Below are 22533 nucleotides of genomic sequence, written 5' to 3' on the forward strand. Positions count from 1 at the left end.
TGCTTCCATCTCTGACATTTCTTTGTGATTTGGGTGTGATGTTGCCCGGAGCAGAGGCTGGCTGTATGGGGGCAGCAGTACGGGGTTACATGTATGATATGTATTAATAACAGAACATATTTGCCTTGTGGAAATGCCAACATATGATGCCGGGAAAAGGGCAAGTGAGAAGTGGAGGTGGGGGGCGATGGTGAGATCAGAGCATGTGAGCGCATACAGTAATATCAGAGGATTTTGCTGGATGTCTCACATGTGTGGTAGTGTGACAGATTAACTTTGAGCCAGAAAGTATAATTCAGTGCAACATGACTTGTTTGGAAGCGGTGCTCTTCAAAGGATTGCAAGCAGGCTGTTATGTAACCCACGAACACGCTGCGAGGCAAATGAAGGATCTGGACCAACACTGGAGTAACAAGTGAAATGTTTTGTCAAGTACTGGATGGAGGTTCATCCCTTGACTTTTCATGAAGCACCAGCTACATGTCAACATTTTCACTAGAACTAATGACAGTTATTGTTTCTCACGATAGGATGCTAACTACACAGGTCAGACTATGATCACCGCAGTGGTGGAAGAACACCTTATTTGTTACTGCACCGTGTACACATACAGACTCATTCTAGTCTTCTTCTATGTTCCTTTTCAGTAGTGTACCAAACATCTGTAATTCTAAACCACTAGTCCATACCCACTGAGTGCACAGTTGCCCACGTACAGTTTCACATGGTGTGTGTTTGGGATACAGGTCATAGGAAACTGCAGATTAAATAGTCAACTGAACCCATTAAGAAGAGCAATGTATTCAGACAGAGTGTTTGTGAATTTGATAGTACGATTGCACAGCGATCGGTCGCATTTTAGCCATTTTAAGCATTTTTCTGTTGTTATAGCGCCACCCAGTTGCCAATTAGAGTTAAATTTCTCCAGTCACCTTGAGGCGTCCTGTTCTACATATCTACCAAGTTTAGTAAAAATCCATATGGCGGTTAGGCCTAGATAAGAAATGAGCTCTCTAGCGCCCCCATTTTGTTTGATGGGGTCAATAATGGAGGGGTCCCCTCAGATTATGTGTGGTCATATGCCTACAAAGTTGCGTGGTGATGGGTGAAACCCTTGAGATGTTATACACCTTTATGTGATGAGCCACGCCCTCCGCAATATTCATTGCCTTATAGAAGCTCAGTTTTAGTAAGTTTTCCAACTTTTGCCAAGAGGGAACTTTAGATATTGGTCCCTAGATTATGTTCACCCAGTTTCATGCAGATCGCTCAAACTTCCTAGGAAGAGATCCATTTGAAGTGTTTTTCAAAAAATTCAAAATGGCGGAAAATCTATATAAGCGGAAGTTATGGGTTCTTGAGGCAAATGTGTTCCTCATGAGGAGAGGCATCTCTGTGCAAAGTTTCATGTCTCTACGACATACGGGGCATGAGATATGCCCATTCAAAGTTTGACATTTCAGTCGCTTGCTATAGCGCCCCCCTTTGGCCAATTGATGTAATATTGCTCCATTGGCATCCTCCCATGACCCTCTACCACTGTGCCAAATTTCACATGGATTGACCAAGTCAGTGAGGAGAAAAACGTGGAACACACACACAGAGTTTTCATCATTATATAGTAAGATAGAACAAAATGTGGAATCACAATAGAATAACTGTATGTGTTATCAAAAAATGCTATGAAATATATGAATGAAATGTATTTTGATGCAGAAGTGGTCTGTGGTGAGAAGGGCTGGCACTTAAGGCAACAAAACTACTTGGTTATGGTTAGGAAAGGTCTCAAGTCTGTGCACTCAAGCCCCATGTCAAAACAGGCAAGTCCTGAGTCAAGTCTCAAGTCCTAAACAAGTCATAAGTGCGGTCTTTACCAATAAGAAATTATTCATTCATTTATTCATTTTCAAGTTGTCGAAATCCAGCGCTTGGGCAGTGACTTCCAGCATCAGACACTGTCAAAAAAGTCGTCTTTTAAAGGGATAGTGCACCCAAAAATGAAAATTCAGCCATTATCTATCCTGAAGCCCCGACATAAAAAATTGTTTGGAAAAATGTCATTTGAAGTCTGTTCTTAGCCTCACTGCAGCCTGTAGCTCTTGTCGGGGCTTCAGGACACTTGGATCACTACGGACGAGCAGTATGGAGATATTTTGTGGTTCCAATTCTGTGTTCTTGGACGTTTTAATCTGGGTTGCCGTCAGCCTCCATTAGGTGTGCGTTGTGCTGCTACCCACTTCTTCCATGGATCTCCGTAAGTGATCCATGGAAGTAACTATCCCAATAACGTCAGCATGATATGCGGCTGGTCGGCATTATAGTTTAACGGCGACCGGCGATAAAGCCAAACTCTGGTCTCTTTTCCTAAACCCAACCATGTGCGTTTGTGGTTGAAATGTCAATTTGCGGTGTTGTATTGACATAGTGCATTTATTGTGAAAAAGACACATGCAAATTTGACATTTCCTGTAAAAAACGGAAGTGTATTTTGAAAGAAGATAATGCATGTAACAGGCTGGCGTCCCAAAAGGTCAACAACCAACATAGCCAGGGTACCTTGCATGTCTTATGTGGATGTGGAAAGTCCATGACCAAATGTCGATATGTGCTGAGGTCAGATTGAGAACGTGTTGTCATTCTCTGTGGCTGCTTATCCTGTTAAAGGGATGCACTCTGGAAAGGTCACCAGACTAATCACAGGGCTGACACATAGAGACAGACAACCATTCACACCTACGGACAATTTAGTCACCAGTTAACCTGCATGTCTTTGGACTGTGGGAAGAAGCTGGAGCACCTGGAGGAAACCCACGCTGACACGGGGAGAACATGCAAACTCCACACAGAAGGGCTAATTTTAGATTATTGAATTCAATGCTTTTAGAGGCTTCTGAAGGTTCTGTGGGAACCATGTCTTTATAATGTGAGCAGGCAAATGGGGTCAGAGTGAAAAGGGTGGAGCTGCCATGTGCCTCAGATGGCTGAGCCACCTTTCATTATTTTAAACATTTAACAGATTTTCTTCAGCAGACGTGAAAGCAAACGTCTCTAAAACCGGCAGCAGCACAGACCCAAACTTGAAACCAAATGTTAAAACCAACCCATTCCTTTTTGGCCTGGATTTCACAGCGTAGACACACTGAGTAACTGGGTCTTCTGAAGGAACGCACAGCCTCCTTTGAGGTGAAAGCACTGTGACAGTGCTGTGCATCATGGGAGCCAGCAGGCACACAGCGAAGCATGAAAGAGGTGAAGACAGAGCCACTCAGCCGGTACAGAGAGCCTACACAGAGCTGGAAGTCTCATTTCAGGGCTCGTCTTCCAGGACTCACAGGTCCTCCAAACCCAGCGTCTCTTCCATCTGCTGGGTTTGATAATAGCAATCACTCCTGGATGGCTGACAGTTCCCGTAAACGCAGTGACGGACAGGATATGATGTCATCTATTCAATGGTTATCAGTGTGCTTCACAATAAGATAATGGTTTGCCACAGATAACAAATATGGTCTTTATGGCAGTTATCAGCAGAAAGCTTTTACTGTTTCACCACTGTTTCTGTTGCTTTTCCTACGATGAAATGTTCAACTGCTGCAGTGAACAATGTCTCTTCCTACTGTGCCAAGTTTAAAGAACTTCTTGCATAAAATTAACCAAACCCTGTCTGCGTTGCCTCGTACCAACGTCAGCCATGCCAAGAAATTTTTGCTCAGTTTGTGTGTTTCTTGGGGTGACAGGATGTGATTAAACTGTGTCACTATGACAACATATTGGATCTGAAGCCAACAAAAGAGGTGTCCTGACTGGCCCTGCGCAGTTCTGAGCTGACTTTTGTTGAACATCCTGCATCTATTTATTCCTGTCACTCACTTTGAAAATGTCATAATGGACGAGAAATGGCTGATTCATAAATTTGAAATGAGGAATTATCTATGGTACCTTCTTATTTCTTATTTAAATAAAATAAGGTGGCAGCTGGCTGGAGGGAGATCACCAGGGAGCTAAAGGTTTCTAGTAAATGACCAGTGCTAATAACTAGCAAGGCTACTTGCTGTTGACTATATTGTATGTCGTTTCCAGTAAATATCACAATGTAAAATATGTTTAAAAACTACAAACCTAACAAGACTGCAAGTGCTCATCCATCTGTAATGTGGTTACATCTACAGTCAAGCACACAGCTGCAAAATAGCCTATGCGGAGGTGCATATTTAACAGATTCAGAGTGGACAGAGCTCTCATATGATGTAACGTGATAGCTGGACGCTTGTTTGCTGTCGGGGCATGGTGTTGTTTTGTTCCATTCAGGAGAAGCTGCTAAATCAAGCGATCAAGCTTGATATGAAACCGAACTGAGCTCCACATTATGTCGCTGCTCAAAACAAGTTTGTGTGTGTCTCCTTAAAACTAGCCATAAACAACTTAGGTCGCATTTCCACCAAACACTTTCAGTACGGTACCTTTGGAACCAAAAGTAACCTTTCAGACATGGTACCTAGACGCAAGGTCCGTTTAGCGTTTCGACCACAAAGAGTACTCATTTACATGGGCGGAGTTGTTGTCACTCACTGCTCCGTTTATCGTCCACAGAACGAGGCTGCATGCCGACATTTTCAGAACAAAACAGAACAGGCTGCAGTGAGAGTCTCTCTCCATGGGATATTTAAAAATAGCAGCTTTGTGCATTTAGTCCTTCTCAGGCAAACTCAGGGGTTTAGTGTTGCTGTAGCCCACAGGAACAACGCTCTATGACACTTCTTTTTCTCAGAGTGAGGATAAGAAAATTTGCAGTTCACATAATCCAGTCGACATTATTATATATTTTTAAACACTTAAAGATCCACTCATTACTAAAAGTGTGTGTCATCCAAGACAGACAAGACAAACTAATGGAAAGGTCAAAGTTGTCACAGTGAAATTTAAGGTGTGCTGATGGATTCACGTCATCAACTCATGCATGTAACATTACAAGTTAACGTTCCACCTTAAAAGTTGCCGGCAGTCGGCCCAGTGAATGAAGTTTTTTTTTCTCAGACTCCAGCTGCTGTGAGAGGCAGCAAAACATCCTTTCATTTTATAGTTACAGTTTACTAATAAAACTCTCTCTCTCTGTGGGCCCTCGGCCGATGTATCAGTAAGCTTTTACTTTTAATTTCTTGATGCATGGATGTCACTCACAGTTGCAGACCACACTGTAGTTTTTTAGATTCTACAGCAGTGACACAACAGTGTAAGCTTTCACACAATCCTGCATAATTGAACAAAAATAAAATACACACTCCCCTGTCTCACTCACTCCTCTCCCTCTGACACACACACACCTATTATTCTACCTTGTCCTCAATCCACTGATGCTGAAAACTGAATCAGACTATCAGGAAGGGAGGACAGGGAACCACCGGAGAGGGAGAAGTTCAGCTCCGAGCAGAGCCAAGCGACAACATAAAAGACACTTCAGAACTCCTCCGAGAAGCCTTTGATATGCAAAGAGACCATCTTTGAAATGACTGTCCTGACAGGCTTTTATTGTGCCAGAGACAAAGAAGTGGCACTTTTCAGAAAAAAATAAATAAAAAAACATTCTTCTGAATCCAACCGCACGGCTACATCAAATGCTACCAGCTCCTGACAGGCCCGCAGCGGCAGGGGAGCTGCACATCTCCTCATATACACAAGAGGTAACGTAGAGTTCACTGTTCGCTCATGGCTGCTGGAGATGAAACAAAAAAACGATGGCTCTGCACAATTGTCACAAGCTGAGAGAGAAGAGAAATGTCACATTGTATACAAGAGCTTGAAAATATGCTGTCTCATCTTACATTGTGAACAGCAGTATGTGTGTTTAATTATGCTTTATGATTAACTGATACTGATCAATATTCCCCAAAAGCATGTATTATATTGTATTGTTGCAGTTACTTTTGCAGGAGTGTCAATGAAACACACATCAGCTCCAAATCTCTGTATATACAAGGATGTCCTCAGTCCTGCTTCTGTGCATCATATCTAAATTAACATCTCAAGTATCTCCACCCACGAACGACCTGCCAACACACCCAAAATGAAGCCAATTGATCTCCTCCAGCGAAGGTTTAGAAATGTTCCTGATGAGACGTGGCGAAGTTAAGCAGCCTGGAGGAGAAGCAGCAGGTTGTAGAAAGTCACCCGGTGGTTCTGGAGGAGGAACACTGAGTCCCAGCCAGGAGACTTTTTTTATGGTGCTAGGTGTCTGCCAGCAGGGCAGGACGCAACAGCTCGTCCCCTCAAACCAATCTGGGGATGCAAATATGGCCTGAGTGTTCAGCTTTATCCCACTTCCCCCTGGGTGATGACATATCTGTGAGTGGAAGCGTGGGCGACAGTAGATACCTCCATTAACGAGTCTGCAAATGACTTGTGGCTATGTTGGACCGACAGTTTGTCTGGAATGAATTCCAGGAAAGAGAATAAATAAAGCTGACCCAGAGCCTGATCTGTGTCATGTAGAACTGCACGTCCTAAACATTACCAGCTTTGCTTCATGTCTGGGTTCACATCCATCTATGAGTTGAGTAAAACAACGTGTTGATACAAAAACATTCTAGATCACAAAAAAGACAAAGCAAGTCATACCATACAGACAAATGTTGCTGTGCACTGCACAGAGTTGACCACAGAATTAGAATCTACGTGTGGTGGTAGCTGAAAACTGTGACCCCTCTCTGAATTCTGAGGTTTTCACGGGTCCGTGAACAAAGCACAGGCAGAACTCCTTATGAATGCTTTTTTTCCTCTGCATAAGTTTTTGGGATTCGACTTGCACCAGAGCTGATCAGATCAGATCAATGGATGAGAGGAGCAGCTGCTGCAGAGACAGAAACTTTTACACCCAGCGCAAGGAATGGCTACGTTTCACTTTGACTGCGCCTGCTGTTCTGCTACTCCGTCTGTGACCAAAGTACGCTCTGCATTCAGAGACTGCAGTGCAATGAATAATCCTCAGGAACAGTCCAGCCCTGAAAATAAAAAATCAATATGTGGCAGCAGATGTTATCGTGGAGGGCCTCTACAAATAAAAGAATGGTTGTGAAATACTACTGCATAACATCAGAAAGATCTGGTCCTATCTGTCTGAGTATGTCTATCAACTCCTTCTACATGCTGTAACACCTGTCTGGTGGCGCTGCAAGCTTGCACAATAAAACCTCTGCAAATGGGCCAAAATGCTGCAGCACTCCTGGTTTTCAACCCACCAAAAACACCACGGTAATCAACGTCCAAATCAGTACTGGAATGTGCCATCTTTCTATACCACTACCCCGAAAAAACTCATAAATTAGGAAACAGTAATCCAACATAATTTATGATGCATCAACATTAGTTATAAGTCATTCTCAGACAAGCATATTTAAACCTAGAAATAGGCATTGTTTTGTGACTACGACACTTTGACCACCCCGTGAAAGGCTTGCAGACACGCTAGCATGTTATTTTAGGTGCAATGACCAGAGTCCTGCACCGGGTTGGATACTCGCAGGTACGCTGGGCACAGGTAAAAATAAACTACACGTGGGTGGGCAGTGGATTTTGAACAAAAAAAATATATTTGTTTTTCTGAATAAAACAAATGAAAATAATGTGCAGTATATGTGTAATACTTTAACATCTAAATCACTATTATTAGGCTGCAATTCCTTTTATTTTGTAAGTCAGTGACTCAACCTTTGACCCCGTTGTCACATTTGTCACCAACGTAAAGGAGTCCAGCAGCCATTTAACTTTGCAGCCCGAGGATGAGGTGGCAGCCTACACTGAGTTCAAGACACTCAAGGAGGATCCTTTGGAGGTTTTAAGGTGGTGGAAGGAGCATGCTAAAATGTTTCCTAACATGGCAGCGATTGAATGTTTTCGCCATCCAAGCATCGAGCACAGCCAGTGAAAGAGAAGGCTCCTCTGCTGGATTTGTAATTCAAGAGTGAAGAACTGAGTTTAATGTGAGTGACTGTAGCCTGTGTGTGTTCAATCATGGGTGCGGGTAGGGTTGTGGGACTTTTAGTAATGGTTGCGGCTTTGACTTGGACATAATGATGGGTAATGTGTCAATGCTAGTACTGAGCTTTATGGGTAAGGGTGGATACAGGTTTTCAAAAATGGGCCAATGCAGGACTTTGGCACCGACTGAAAACTGATTTTCAAAAAGTTCTTTCCCCTTGTAGTGAAGATGGGCAAGGACACAAAATTAGAGCTGAAATTCTGAGTTGATCGATTCTTTATTTGTTCCTCTCAAATGTGAGGATTTACTGCTTTTCCCTAAATTCAATTAAATATATTTAGATTTTGGGCTGTCGGTTGAACAAAACAAAAGAAGCTATTCAAATATTTTCTTAATTAGAAATGGTTTGGGAAGCTTAAGTCTCCACTTTGCAGTTTATTTTTCAAAGCCACATTCTTCTCTTCACACTGGATGCTGTTGTATAACAACACTAAATCAGAAAAAGTCCGCAGGCTGGACTTTTTTATCACCAAATGTTTCAAAGAATGGGTTCAAAATTTGCTGCTGACTTTATGGAAGGTAAAATTAATGTGCCTCTCGCTCCCTCCCTCCATGAAAAACAAAACAAAACAAAAAAACTTAACACTGCTGTCTCCAAAAATCAACTGTCAGAGACAAAAGACCCCAAATGTCAACACGATGCTTTGGGGGCTGATTTGTTTTCATAGGCAGGACGAGAACGCAGACAAATGAAGAAGGGATGAGGAGGATGTTTAGATGGGCCACACAATCAGAAGCTCGTCATCCTCACAAACAGGCAGGCTGACACACAGTGATGCGTTACCACGGTAACACAGCTAGCTGTCCACTCATTCCAAGGAAAACAAAAAAAGACAAAACAAAGAGGCAACTGAGAAGATCCCATGCACTGCAAAAATGTCCATCTTAAGAAACCACTTTGTCCTGCAGTGAGGTTTGAAGCCGACACAGAATCTATCTGCAGGTGTAGATTATTTTACTTGTTTCAAATGGTGGAAGTGAGGTTTTATCACCATATGTCCTCCTATTGTCATTGTCATTTTTAATCACATTAGAACAGAAATAACACTTCAATCCTAACCTACAGAACAAGTCTGTTGTTAAGAAAGACATTTTTTTCACAGTGTGAAAAAGTGCACAACATGACTTGAATTTCAAGCAGTGGCGGGACTTACGTTCTGCTTCCCCACAATGTTGTCGAAGGGAAGCTCAGGGCTCCAGGATGCTTCATTGAAGGTGGTGCTGCTGGCCCGGCGGTCGGCCGAACTGGCTGCCTCCTTCATGATGTCCTCCGGCAGGGTGAGCATACTGTCCTCCGGCTGCTTGATGAGGTACGTCTCGATGTTGTGGCGGCGGAGGAAGTCGTTGCGGTCCTTCCCGTGGCCCTCCTCCACCTCGTAGTCACCGTTCAAACAGTCTAAAGCTGCTTTGGAGATGTGAATCCTCCTGGAACGGTATCAGGAAGAGTCCAGTCAAATTGTCTACCCCTCTGTTAATGAGATATGGCCAAAAAAGTGTTTTTGCAAAACAATCAGATGTAAAAGTGAAGTTGACCTTTGATCTTTGGATATAAAATGTCATCAATTCATTATTTTATTCTATTGGACACAGTTTGTCGTAATTAGCAATTGAATTCTTTAGTTGGGGCAAAAAGCATGATTTGTGAGGCCATTGTGACTTTGACATTTGACCGTTAACCACCAAATTCTAATTAGTTCATCCTTGAGTCCAAGTGGACATTTGTGCCAAATTTGTCCCCGAGAGACAAACACATGGTCACACCAAACTTGACCTTTGACAACCAAAATCTAATGAGTACATAATTAAATTCAGATGGACATTTGTGCCGCACGAAATTCCCTTAAGGCCTTCTTGAGATATCACATTCTTGAGAATGAGACAGACAAGGTCACAGTGACCTGGACCTTTGACCACCAAAATCTGACCAGTTCGTCACTGAGTCAAAGTGGAGGTTTGTGCCATATTTGAGGAAATTTCCTCATTGCCTTCTTGAGATATCACGTTCACAAGAGTAAGTTGTACACAAGGTCACACCGAATATAACATCTGACAACCAAAGTCTAATCAACACGTAAAATTCAAGTAGATGTTTGTGCCAAATTTGAAGAAATTCCCCCAATTTCTTGAGATATCATGTTCACAAGAATGGGACTGACACATGGACTGACTGAGGAACCAAAGACTATGCCTCCCGCCACAGCTATCACTGGTGCAGGGACATAAAAATCTTTTTGAAATATGCATAGCAATAGATGTGAGATGAGAGCTCTTTTGTGCGTCTGAAGGTGCACCTCTTCCTTCAGTTTTGTAGATCAGCAGTAGAGTGCTGATGATTCTGGTAGTGAAAGTTACAACAAAAAATCAAACAAACAGAAACACCAAGCATGTGCTGCCAACTGGTAAGACATTACAAAATGTACTGCAGGACTGCCAAGATCCCATCCTGCAGGATTTACAGACACCCTGCAGAAAATCTCAGAGTTTCCTAAAGAACAATAAATTGTCCTGCACAACAAACGGTAAAACCTACACAATCACTAAACATATTCCTGTGGGACCTTTTGTAAAAGAGGATACAGTGAAGACCTGTAAGGTATCTGAGGGTAAAGTCTGATTTATTTTCCCAGTTTTTCCCCCATTTGGAACACTGACATGGAGACATAACCCCTCCAGTTCAGTCCTCAGTACAAACAGTTGGTATGTGCAGTGAAAGATGTCTCTGTGGGCACCTGCCAAGGTGCAGCTGGATGATAAATGAAAGTTAAACCCCCACATAAAGTTTGTTATTTTCCCCACAAGCCTCAGGAACAGCTTCAGTGCTCCATGTTGTGTCGTTCTCAAGTCTTTGCGTCTACTGGAGAAACTTTCTTCAGGATATTCCCTCTGGGTGATTTGATGTTGTTGTTGGAGACAAACACAACACTCAAAAATCACCCAGATTCATTTCACAAAATCCTCAGTGGAGTTTCACAAATATACCTATCAGATGGTGGGTTACAGTGATACAGAGTGTGCACGTGATTCTATTGACTCAGACACCTTCAGCCAGAGAGGAGCTGCTAATCAGTGAAATGTGCTGGTGTGAATCCAATCCTGTGTCAGGTCAGAGGATGACCTTAAAGTTCAGGTCCAGCGTGTTCCGGCACTTATTAGAGTGTCTGATGTGAGGGATAAGATGGACCCACTCATCATGACACATTCAGAGATATTCTGTCTGTGGCAGAGAAACTGTGGCTTCATACATCCGTGTTACGCAACTGTGTTCGGTAAAGATCACAGGACAGGGTTACAGCGTGGCTCAACAACAGATGCTGGCAGGATGTTTAAAACCAGCAGCTAGGGAACTAATCCCACCCTGTGCCTCAAGGCCAAACAGGAACGTCAGAGTGAAAACGCAGATAGAATTTGGCAGAAAAGCACTTTAAACTGATGACAGCAAAACATCCCATTACTGTCTTTAATGAAAACAACACACTTTTAATCCAACGTTTCCAAAAGAAAATCTTCCATATAAGGCAAAAAAGCACCACATAGGACTGTAAAACAAAAACCTAGAGTATAAAACAAAAATTACTGCTCTGTGGTTGTATAAAGTGATGTTGTATTTGCAGTGTACATCCATGTGTGTGAAAACATGAATGCTTCACACTCATCTTCAACCCGACAGCACAGAAGATCTATACAAGCAGCACAGGTTCAAGGTGGACACCCAAAATTAGTGTCACCAATTCAACATCTTACCAAATGTCTCCCTTTCTGTTACTGAATTATGATGTCGAATAATGGCCAGAAAAGTGTTTTTGCACAATGTTATGATGTCAGAAGTGAAGCTGACCTTTGACCTTTTAAGTATATAATGTCATCACTTCATTATCTTATTTCATTAGACATTTGTGGGAAATTGAGTTAGGGCCAAAAACATGTTTTGTGAGGTCACAGTCAGCTTTGATTGTTGAGTCCAAGTGGGTGTTTGTGCCAAATTTAAAGCAATTCCCTTAAGGCCTTCTTAAGATATTGCATCAGTCAAAATCTAATCAGTTCATCCTTGAATCCAAATGGATGTTTGTGCCAAATTTTAAGAAATTTTGTCTAGGTGTTCTTGGGATAACACATTAAAAAAATACAACATTTGTAAGGTCACAGTGACCTTTGACCAACAAAATCTAATCAGTTTAAGTTGAGTCCAAGTGGACATTGGTGCCAAATTTCAAGAAATTCCCCTCAGGGAATCTTGAGATAAGGATGATTTTGGCTTTACTCACCCTGGGATCCCTCCAGACTCCAGTTTGTTGGCGATGTCCACGTCCCAGGACCAGACGTCAAACTGCCACTTCCTGAGTCCCAAAACTCCACACAGCACAGAGCCTGAGTGGATCCCAATACGCATGTCGATGTCGTGTTTCGTACGTGATCTCACATATCTGGAAGAGACACAATGAGTCCTGCTCAGATTTTAAAAAGGAACCATCAGAAGGATCAATCAATGTCTCTAACAGCAAACTTTATTGTCACTGTTATTTATGTTCATTGTGGGAGAGATGAGGTAACACTGAAGCACCAGCCCATTGATTAATAGCCAACCCCCTCTACCTGAGCTACGGCTTCATTATGATTGATCAATTACAATTAGTAATACATGTATAAAACATGCAAAGACACTGGTGTGGCCCTTTAAATTGAATACTACTGATAATAGGGTATTGTCTTGCAACCAAATGGAATCTTTCAATTGATAAAAGGGGCCCTGTGAAAATAAATATTAAATGATGAACTACAATTAAAATAAATGTATATATTTCATTTTTTTCTTTAAGCTTTAGGGGCAGATGTCCGGCATTCTGTTCTCTATGCTCTCTCTGCCTGGGGTAACTTTAGGTGAGTGAGCACAATCCAGTGTCTGTGTGTATTAATTCAGAGAATTAATAAACATGAAATTGACCTTTGGCGAAACAGAACACAGATAACGCTGACAGACAAACATTGTCCATAAATTCACCAAGAAATGAGCACAATACATTTCACGCATATCAGTGAGCCCAAAAAAACAGGTAAAAAACATTTTCAGCAGACTTTTCACACTCGTTAATAAATTTGTTTCTCATTTCATACTTTATTATCCCCGAACACAATAAAAGCAGGACAAACTGCGGCTCATGAAAGTCTGTGAAGAGCAAACGGCGCTGTCACGCCCATCCCTGCCTCCCGGCCTCATTTCATGCTTCATAAGAGCAGTGATGAATGTGAGGTGAAAGGCATCCTGGGAGTTTGTGACAGGTGCTTAAAGTCAGTCGACTGCTGAATGACACCCAGGGCTGGAAATGAACTCAGACAAACTGCAGTTACTCATGACGACGATGATAATTCTTTATTGACTCTGCAGGGAAGTCCATCACCTCCCTGTGGAGGTCAGAGGTCAGCTCCATGCTCCGGTTCACCCATGTGACCACCAGAGCCGTCACAGTCGCATCCACCTTACAAGCATTAACTTCGTTTGACCTTTATTGACCCATTCATAAGGAAAGGATTGCGTAGACTTTGCGGCCACCAACCCTGCACAAGTAAGACAAAAGAAACCAATGAACCCATGAGGGGTCAGATGCACCCGGAACTAGCTGCAAAGCAAATAGCGTCTTTGTACTCCTGTGCTGCATGTGTTTAAAGCAGGTAATGTGCAAAGGCTATATCTGGCACACCATCGGCCCCTTTCTATGTAAATGAGCCTCACTGCAAAAACAGTCCAACTCACGAAGATCAGCACTACTACGAGAAGATCGGTGGTTTGATCCCTGGCTCCTCGATCCAGTCCGCATGTTGAAGTATCCTTAGGCAAAATACTGAACCCCAAATTGGTCCCAATGGCTGTTCCATCAGTGTGTGGGAATGGGTGGATGTGACACATAGTGTAAAGGTGCTCTGAGTGGTCAGAAGACTAGAAAAGCGCTACTGTTAGTAAACAGTGTGACGTTTTTTGGTGGGCGGGGCTTAGCTGGAGGCAAAACAATGCTCCACAGACATTAGCTAGCAAGTTCTGTTGGCTTGTTCTTGACAATGAAGGAAGATGATGCAAGAAGATGCATTTGGAAATATTACTATACTACTACTATACTGCTAGCGTCAGAGTGCACTCCAGCACAAAGTGGACCGTTTGGTAATTTGGAGCGCTGTCTTAATGTATGTTATCCAGAGCAGCGCACTCTCAGAGTGGCAGAGCGCACTCTGGACACTCTGTCCGTGGAGACGGAGCAGCAGAGCGCCGAGCGGAGTGAATGTGTGATTAACTTAAACGTTGGTTCATTCATGTAGAAATATAACGCTGCGTTTCTTCCACCAACAGGGCTCTCATTTTAGTGTAGAGCGTCAGACTGAATTTACCAATGCACCATGTCAGGTCACTCACTCTCTGGGACCGCCAGTGTTACTTGAATAAGTAAACACTGACCAACGGGACCAGACTGGCCGACCCGTATGCTCTCACTCAGTGGATGGATGATGTCACAGGAAGCCAATCTTACAAAGGAGGACCACACTTGTTTGTTTTGCTATGGAAACTAACGTTAGCTAATGTGCTAAAAAGTTAGCATTGCAGAGAAATCCAATATTCCTCTTAATCCCTCCCCAGTTTCTGATGAGGTGGACATGATAACCCTTAATACACATAACCTTATTCATCCCTACAACAGGAATACGAAGGATCACCAAAGTTATTAAGTTCCATCATCTGGGGTCCATAGATGTGTTTGCAAAATATCAATGCCATCCATCCAATAGCTGTTGAGAAATTTCAGTCTGGACCAAAGTGATGGGCCGACCCACCAACTAAGAGATGACAGATGATCCGTAGACTGTCGCAATAAAATCCATCAGTCTGCAGCTCTGTCAGCTTTCACTGAGTCCCACACTCAAACTGTAAACATACAGCGGAATAATCTGGGGTGTAAATGCTGAGCTGGAGATTTAATTCTGCAACGGATCGCTCTATATCCATATCATTCAATAACAAACAACAGTCCAGCATGTCTCACCTGCTCTGTTATTGTGTTCGATGCAGTGATTTCAATAGGGACATTGCATCTTGATATGCATTTGTGGTGTGGATAAGAGAGGCTCTAGACCTCTTTGTTAGGTTGTTATGCACAGTCGTAATTAGCTGACCTCTTGTAAACACGAACATCATCATCAAAAGAATAAAAATCAGGAAAATAGAGGAAAACAAGTATATTCACTGAGTTCAGGTAATTAAATTGGTAAGAGGGCAGATATTAACCTGCATGCATGAGCACCAGTAAGTGTCACACAAGAGTAATATGAATTATGAAATGTTGTTACGCAATACTAAAACTGTGTGAAAGTTCTGGGTCACTCTGACACCAAAGTGTTTGGTGAAGTAGACAAACCTCTGGAGCAAAAATGTTCATGTTCAAAGGCACTGGCCTTTCAATTGTGTTGATTTTCCACCACGATGACAGCAGATATAGATAGATAGATGTACAACGGCACACGGACTGAGTGACTGAAAATATAGCTTTTAACCTCAACTCATCTGATCTGATTTTGTTTTAGTGGTCAGAGCAGAGTAACCTCGTATTCTGTCCAGGGAGCCGTGAGACAAGGCCCTGCACTGAAGTAGAAGGAGACAAAACTAAACCTGACCCTGTTTACACTCGGTTCTAAAATGCATCTCGGTCGATCAGATTACAAGTGGACAGTGGAAAATAAAAGTGACCAAGATGTACTGTGATCTGATTATTCAAACCACCTGCAGAGGTGGCCTGCAGTGTTGGGCTTATTACTCTAAAAATGAAATATATTACTCATTACCATTTTCTAAAGTAGTAACATTAATCTACTTGTTACTCCCTGCCAAGAGTATTTCGTACACCCCACAAAATTGGTATTTGGAGCAACATTTCATCCACCACTTATCAACCCACAAGCTTCATTACTTCTTTGTAGCTGCAGCTGCCCACGATTAAAATCTAGTTTTGGTTGTTAAGTCTGTGAACCACTACAGCTGACCTCCACGGCTGAGGAGGGCTCACCCTTGGTGGGGTGCATTTCCTGGAGCTTCAAGTTGTTGTTCTGTCGTCGTAGTAGCTGAGGTGTTTCAGACTGGAGCTTTGAGGACATGTGTTTCACAGTGGAAAGAGTTTTAGTCTGACTACCTGCAGCAACAGTGTTTTTTGTCATCTTTCCTCCTGACAAAATCAAAGTAATGGGATAACGTGATAACAAAAGTTACGTTGTTTGGCTTTGGAGTAACTAATATTTTTACTGAAATTTTATAGGTAATTAATTACACTACTCGTTACTGGAAAAAGTAACATTACTACTGTTACTGTGTTACTGCCCAACACTGGTAGCCTTGGACGCATTTGAGCACATATCTTTTGTAGTGCTAATGTAAATGCTAATGTGTGCTGATGCGTTTCTGACAACAAGGCTGCTACAGAAAATCAATGCAAGATGTGGTGGTTGTTTTGGTGACAGCGCACCAAAGCTCTGCCTTGAATTGGACTGTCCTTTGTTTTTCACTATGGAATATGTGTTGAATTCCGCAGACAATGATATCTCCAGCTGTACTGACACAACCACTGACGTGACAGGTACCAGTGAGGGTGTGATAACTATGCATGGGGCCCTTAAATATTCTAGCAGAAGTGAAGTAGGCAGTAAGCACATCTGAACACAAGGGGTGAGCTGGAGATGCATGATAAACACAGGTGTGAACGGCGCAGCATCTTGATTGACCACTTGTGTTTGGATTAGAGATTTTCCACTCCGTTGGGAGTGAGTTATTGCCCCAAGCGAGGGAGTTCAAGTATCCTGGGGTCATTACCCAGAGTTCATGATGGTAGCTGAAGGTAGAATGGATCATAAGATAGATCGGCAGTTTGGCGCAGTGATGCGGGCACTGAGCCAAAAGGCAAAGCTTTTACTGGCCCATCTACGTCCCAACCCTCACCTATGGTCATTAGCTTTGGGTAGTGACTGACAGAATGAGATATGGGACACAAGCAGCCGAAATGAGTTTCCCCGAAGGGTGGCTGGGCTCAGCCTTAGAGACAGGGGGAGGGGCTTGGACATCCAGAGGGAACTCAGAGTACAGCCACTGCTCCTTCACGTCAAAGGGGTCAGTTGAGGTGGTTCAGGCGTCTGATCCGGATCCTCCTGGGCCCCTCCTGTTAGAGATGTTCCAGGCATGTTCTACTGGTAGGAGGCCTCAGGGCAGATCAAGAGCACACTGGAGGGATTACATATCTCGTTTGGCCTGGTAACGCCTCGGAATCCCCCAGGAGGAGCTGCAAAGCGTTGCTGGGGAGAGGGACGTCTGGAATACTTGGCTCAGCCTGCTGCCCCCAAGACATGAAGTCATGCATCGTCTGTTGCAACCTTTTTATTTTTAGTTCTTTTAATCAATGTTTCAGCACACATACAGCGACAGCAACATGTACCAAGCTGCACTTCTGCTGCACAAAGTGGTCGACTGTAAGCAGCTCACCATATTGACTTAACAGTATACAGTACAAATCTCACAGTTTATCCATCACTAATCCCTCTTTTTTCCTCTAAACACCAGCCCTCCTCTCCTCCCTCGCTGTCATACTGAAAGTGATGCAGCAGGGCCAAAATGCTGCAGCGACAAAGAAGATAATCGAAATGAAAATGCCTCAGGCTTTAAAAGCACAAACACCAGGGTCAGCGAGCCCTTTCACAAGTCACTGCAGAGTGACAGTGTGTTGTAAGTGAGTGATTGGAAGCTTGATTTCTGCCGCACACCTCCTCTCTCACATGAACTAAAGATTACACAGTCGGTTCATGAGCTTATGAGATCTGTAAATCCCTGTTGTGTAATTTCTAAAGTATGATACCATCACTGAATAAAATATTTCTCCAGTCTCAGTGATGCATGGATGTGTGATATGGTTGAACCTTGTAATTGTATTCATTATTTGTCAGCGATATTCTGTAGAAACACAGCCGGGGGCAAATTCTTGCAAATGCAAATATTGCAGGGGAAGCTGCTCTCAGATCACAGAGCTGACATACCCAGCGCTGTGAGAAATGAGATAAAAGACATGTACAGATAAGAGTACCGCTGTCCAATACCTCAGAGGTAAAAGACATTTATTTTATTTTTCAAGCCGATTTTCTGCAAGTTGCAGGAAAACAGCACAGGGCTCCTGCTTCTCTGATTCAACATATTTGTGGTAAGAAACTGCAGCTTTATCTACACAAAATAATATTAATAATAATGTAATTTTGGGCTTCAAAAATTATAAATAGCATGCCAAAAAGCAAAGTTATATCATGTTTTATAAACTGGGTAAGTGGGGAGTGATTGTTGACGGTGGTGCATACGACAGGGACAACAGGAAGTTAGTTATTGTACTTTGGCTGCTGATGCGGCCGTCATTTCAACACGGTCAGCAGCTGGAGCAGCAGTGGCTGTGACATACAGCTAATGGAGGAAATAAAGGTACTTTAAGACAAGAAAAGAATTTTATAAATTTCAAGTTGTAGCTGCAGCAGTAGTGGGCCAATCACATGATGGCTCATTACCTCATTGGGCAATTGCATTAAATCGAAGAACGCTTGCAGTGATTGGCTGCAGAGCAAAACCATACAAATGGTCATTATTTCCTAGCTCTGGGTACAGAAAGAATTGATAGCTGCATCTCATCCCTGAGGAACGCCAGCTGTGATTAGCGACGGGCAAAACCATACAAATAGTCTTGTTGTTCTAGATTTGAGTACAAAAATGATCAAAGGCAGGTATCAAGGGACAGGAGGAGTTTTGATACTATTTGGTATTGGCTTATTTCAGTCAATGCCTTAAATCCTGCAAACAAGGAGTGAAACCTGAGCCAAGAAAGCCAAAGGATTAATGGTTTTTATCCCATCAACAGGCAGGAGAACATAAAACAGTCTGACAGGCACACTCATCACTAGATGAAAAATCAAGAGAAGTCATCCTGTGAGAAACAAATCTGATGGAAATCCAACAGTCGTCAACATATTTCAGTTTGAATCTGCAGCAAAGTGTCGGACAGAGCAGAGTCTCCATAATGACAACACTATGGACGCAGACAGTACCTGATGGTTTTGATCATGCTGAGGCCCATCTCCACACAGCAGTGGGCGTGGTCCTGCCTGGGCTCAGGTAGACCAGACACACAGTAGTAACAGTCTCCCAGGATCTTTATTCGTAGACAGTGGTTCTCCTGCAACAGACCAATCACATCAGGTCATAGACAAACAAGGGACACTCTTTCTATAGCAACAACTATCAGAATACACATTTCATAGTGAAAAAAAATAATTAAACCTAAAAACAGAAGAAAATAAGCAGTAAAATACAACACGTGATGTAAAACAGAAATGCAGAGAAATATAAGAGGCAAATGAAACTAAATAAAGCGGTGAAAACTATTTCCACATCAGGTTGGTTCTGCATTAACTGTGAAATCCTGTCCGGCCGAGCATGACAGTCTGAAATGCTCTTCAGTCTAGTATCAGACAAACATACAGAGTGAACGCTGAATCAATTATTCGCTCTGTTGTTGTGAATAAATTATTTACCCGAGTACCGGGGTTTCTTTTTTTAGTTTTTATGAGCTTTGGCAGGCCTGACAGATTGTCACTGAAAAGCGGGGCGACAAAAAATCAACAAGGCAGCATCTGGGTTTTAAAGTATTTTAAAGACTTATTTTTCTGTGAGACGTGGAAAACGAAAAATTTAAAAAGTGTAAATTTTGTAGACACAATGTAATAACTTTCATAATAATAATAACTTTATTTGTAAAGCACACTCCATACACTCAAAGAGCTTTACATATTAAAATGAGAAAATACACATAAAAGACAGAATAAGAGAGAAAATAAAATGAAATAGACCCTTTTACTGTTAGTAAACAGTAAATATTTTGGTGGGCGGGGCTTAGCTGGAGGCAAGACAATTCTCCACAGACAATGGAGGAAGATGATTCTAGTGGTGCATTTAGAAATAGTCATTCCAAGTGCCAGCGCGCACTTTGACACAAACTGGAGTGTTCATAAATTGGGAGCACTGTCTGAATGTAGCGTTGGGTTATCCAGAGCAGTGCACTCTCAGAGTAGCAGAGCGCACTCTGGACACTGTCTGTGGAGACGGAGCAGCAGAGCATCGAGCGGAGTGAACATGTGATTAACTTAACCGTTGGTTCATTCATGTAGAAATATAATGCTCCGTTTCTTCCACCAACAGCTCTATTTGCTCTGCAAGAACAGCAAATGCTACATGTTGTAACTCTCAAGTGATACTCCACCTAGAATCTTTTTTGAGTGGGCAACGTATTTCCTGGAAAGTGCACAAATTAAAAATGCACTTTTGAACAACCCTTCATTTCTGTCAAATCAAGCTGCCGATCTTTCCATAACTGATGAACCATCAGAGACCGATGGTTCTTTTCTTTTAACCATGATCTTTCCCAAACATTACAACCTCATTTTAATCAGACCCTCACCAGAAATGTGTCAGATCAGAAAATGCTCATAAGCATCATTTTTGGAGCAACCATGGTGATTTTCCACTGACAAAGTACTGGATTATTTCAGTGTGAGGACTCGTTGGTCCGTACACTCAGTATGCTCCAAGCATGAACACTTACACATACATCTGAAGTCAAAAGTTAAATCACTTACGTGTGCGAGGCGATCAAAGCGTGCAAAGAGTTCATTCAACATTCGCACCAGCTCCTGTGCTGACAGCGTTGTGGAGAGGTTTGTGAAGCCTTTAACATCTGCGAAAAGAATGCTGAATAAAATATGGAAATGTCACTTTAATATCCAGGTCAGTACTTTAACACCATGAATAATATTTAATGCTATTTATACATATAAGCTAAGTAAAGTTTAAGTGAAGTCCTTTTTTTTTTTTTTTTTACAGTTTGACATGAGGATATGTGAATCTTTCCCTCCAAACAAGTCAGTTGGTATCAGTATGCAAAGTTCAGAGCACTTAAAGGAATACTTCCCCTCTCAAACTATCACCTGTATATCAATTACTCACTCCTAGTTATGTTGAGTTCGTGAAAAAACTAATCAGTTTGTCCAAAACAAATTCTCACACAACTCATGCAGTATAATCCAAGTATTATTCCTCCAGTCGTATGCTCAGTACTTCACAAACAGACAGCTGGTTCTGGGTGGAAACTGAAGTAAAAAGCCAGACTCCATTTACAAAGATAGTAATTTTACCGTATTGAACACAGGAGCTGCTGGTCTACCGCTGCCTCCATCAGTTACTTTGTTTGCATCATTGTGTACTGAACACAGGACTGGATGAATGAGAGCTGTGTGAGAGTTTGTAAATCAACATTTTGATATAGTTTGCTGGTGTTAACTGTGGACCCCCATGACTTCAGTTCATCAAGAATTTTCTCCACTATTGGATTCTTCACTCACCGTGGAGGCATGTGAGAAAATCAAAGCTTTCCTCATCAGTTCAACATAACACAGGGTGAGTAACTGACACACTAATAAACTTTTTCGGGGTGAGTTATTCCTTTAAGTGACTGATAATAAACACCACCAACTGTAACCTCAGATCATCATCATTAATGAAAAACTTCTCTGCAGGCTTTAGAAAGTTTCCCAGACAAATTATAGAACTTACAGCAGCATCAGTTTGACTCTTTGACTCTGTAAACAGATCTGATGTTTATCAAGTTCTACTGTTACTGAAGCTGAAGTATGCCTGTCGGAAACTAAGTAACAAAAGTCATGATCAGATTTCTCTCTGATGAGCTGTGGGTATACAGCCTCCTAGAAACCAGACTTGGATGCTAAACAGGAGGCTGATTTTCACAAGGTGTTACTGGACACCAGCTGGCCAACATCATCTCATGACAGTGTGTAAGCAGAGCAAAAACTCTTCACTCAGGTGTGATGTTGCCACAAATCACGTTAAGATGAAGATTATGTTCCAGTTTAGGGGAAAAGAAAGCAAAAATTACTGATTGATTTAGGGCTGATTTATGAGTTAGCTGCATGTAGGTAAAGAAAACAATTTGGTTAAAATGTGTAACTATTTGGAAAATATGAAATATGCAGAAACATCCCATATGATTTTGGACTAAAGCTTCTCACAAGAGACAGTCTGGCTCGTCAAAGCAGAAAGAGAACAGGTGACACTAATCGAGGCTCCAGTTCACTCACACAGGTGTTTTCACTCATTCAGGATGATCTGATTAGACCTCTTCACCTTGTTCACACACTTTGTTCCAACACACTTTTGGCTTTAAACTGTACTTTTGTTACACCTAAAATCAGTCTGGAGGATGTGGAAATCTGATCTGTCTGTTCTGCAGGGAAGTTCAGTCTAATATCACAGCAGTCTCTATCAGATTACAGTTTTATCCACAACATGGAACATACTACTCCAATAATTCTAAAAAAAAAAAAAGCTCACTGGATTTTGCAACAGATCTTTTGACAGCAGCCATATTAGAGATCACACCATGGAA

The 22533-nt window shown here is 42.2% G+C and overlaps 1 protein-coding gene across 2 annotated transcripts in view; it reads right to left on the reverse strand.

Moving 5' to 3' along the window:
* Positions 1 to 22533, reverse strand: part of adcy8 (adenylate cyclase 8 (brain)) — a 151749-nt gene that overhangs the window by 53511 nt on the left and 75705 nt on the right. For both annotated transcript variants that reach the window (XM_033650784.2, XM_033650785.2), the window contains exons 4-7: positions 20711 to 20822; positions 19124 to 19251; positions 12292 to 12450; positions 9184 to 9454 (exon numbers count right to left, since the gene is read on the reverse strand). In XM_033650784.2, the coding sequence (XP_033506675.1) occupies positions 9184 to 9454; positions 12292 to 12450; positions 19124 to 19251; positions 20711 to 20822 (670 nt within the window). The remainder of the gene's footprint in view (positions 1 to 9183; positions 9455 to 12291; positions 12451 to 19123; positions 19252 to 20710; positions 20823 to 22533) is intronic.

The sequence above is a fragment of the Epinephelus lanceolatus genome, chromosome 12 (genome assembly GCF_041903045.1).
Source record: "Epinephelus lanceolatus isolate andai-2023 chromosome 12, ASM4190304v1, whole genome shotgun sequence".
Lineage (NCBI taxonomy): Eukaryota > Metazoa > Chordata > Actinopteri > Perciformes > Serranidae > Epinephelus > Epinephelus lanceolatus.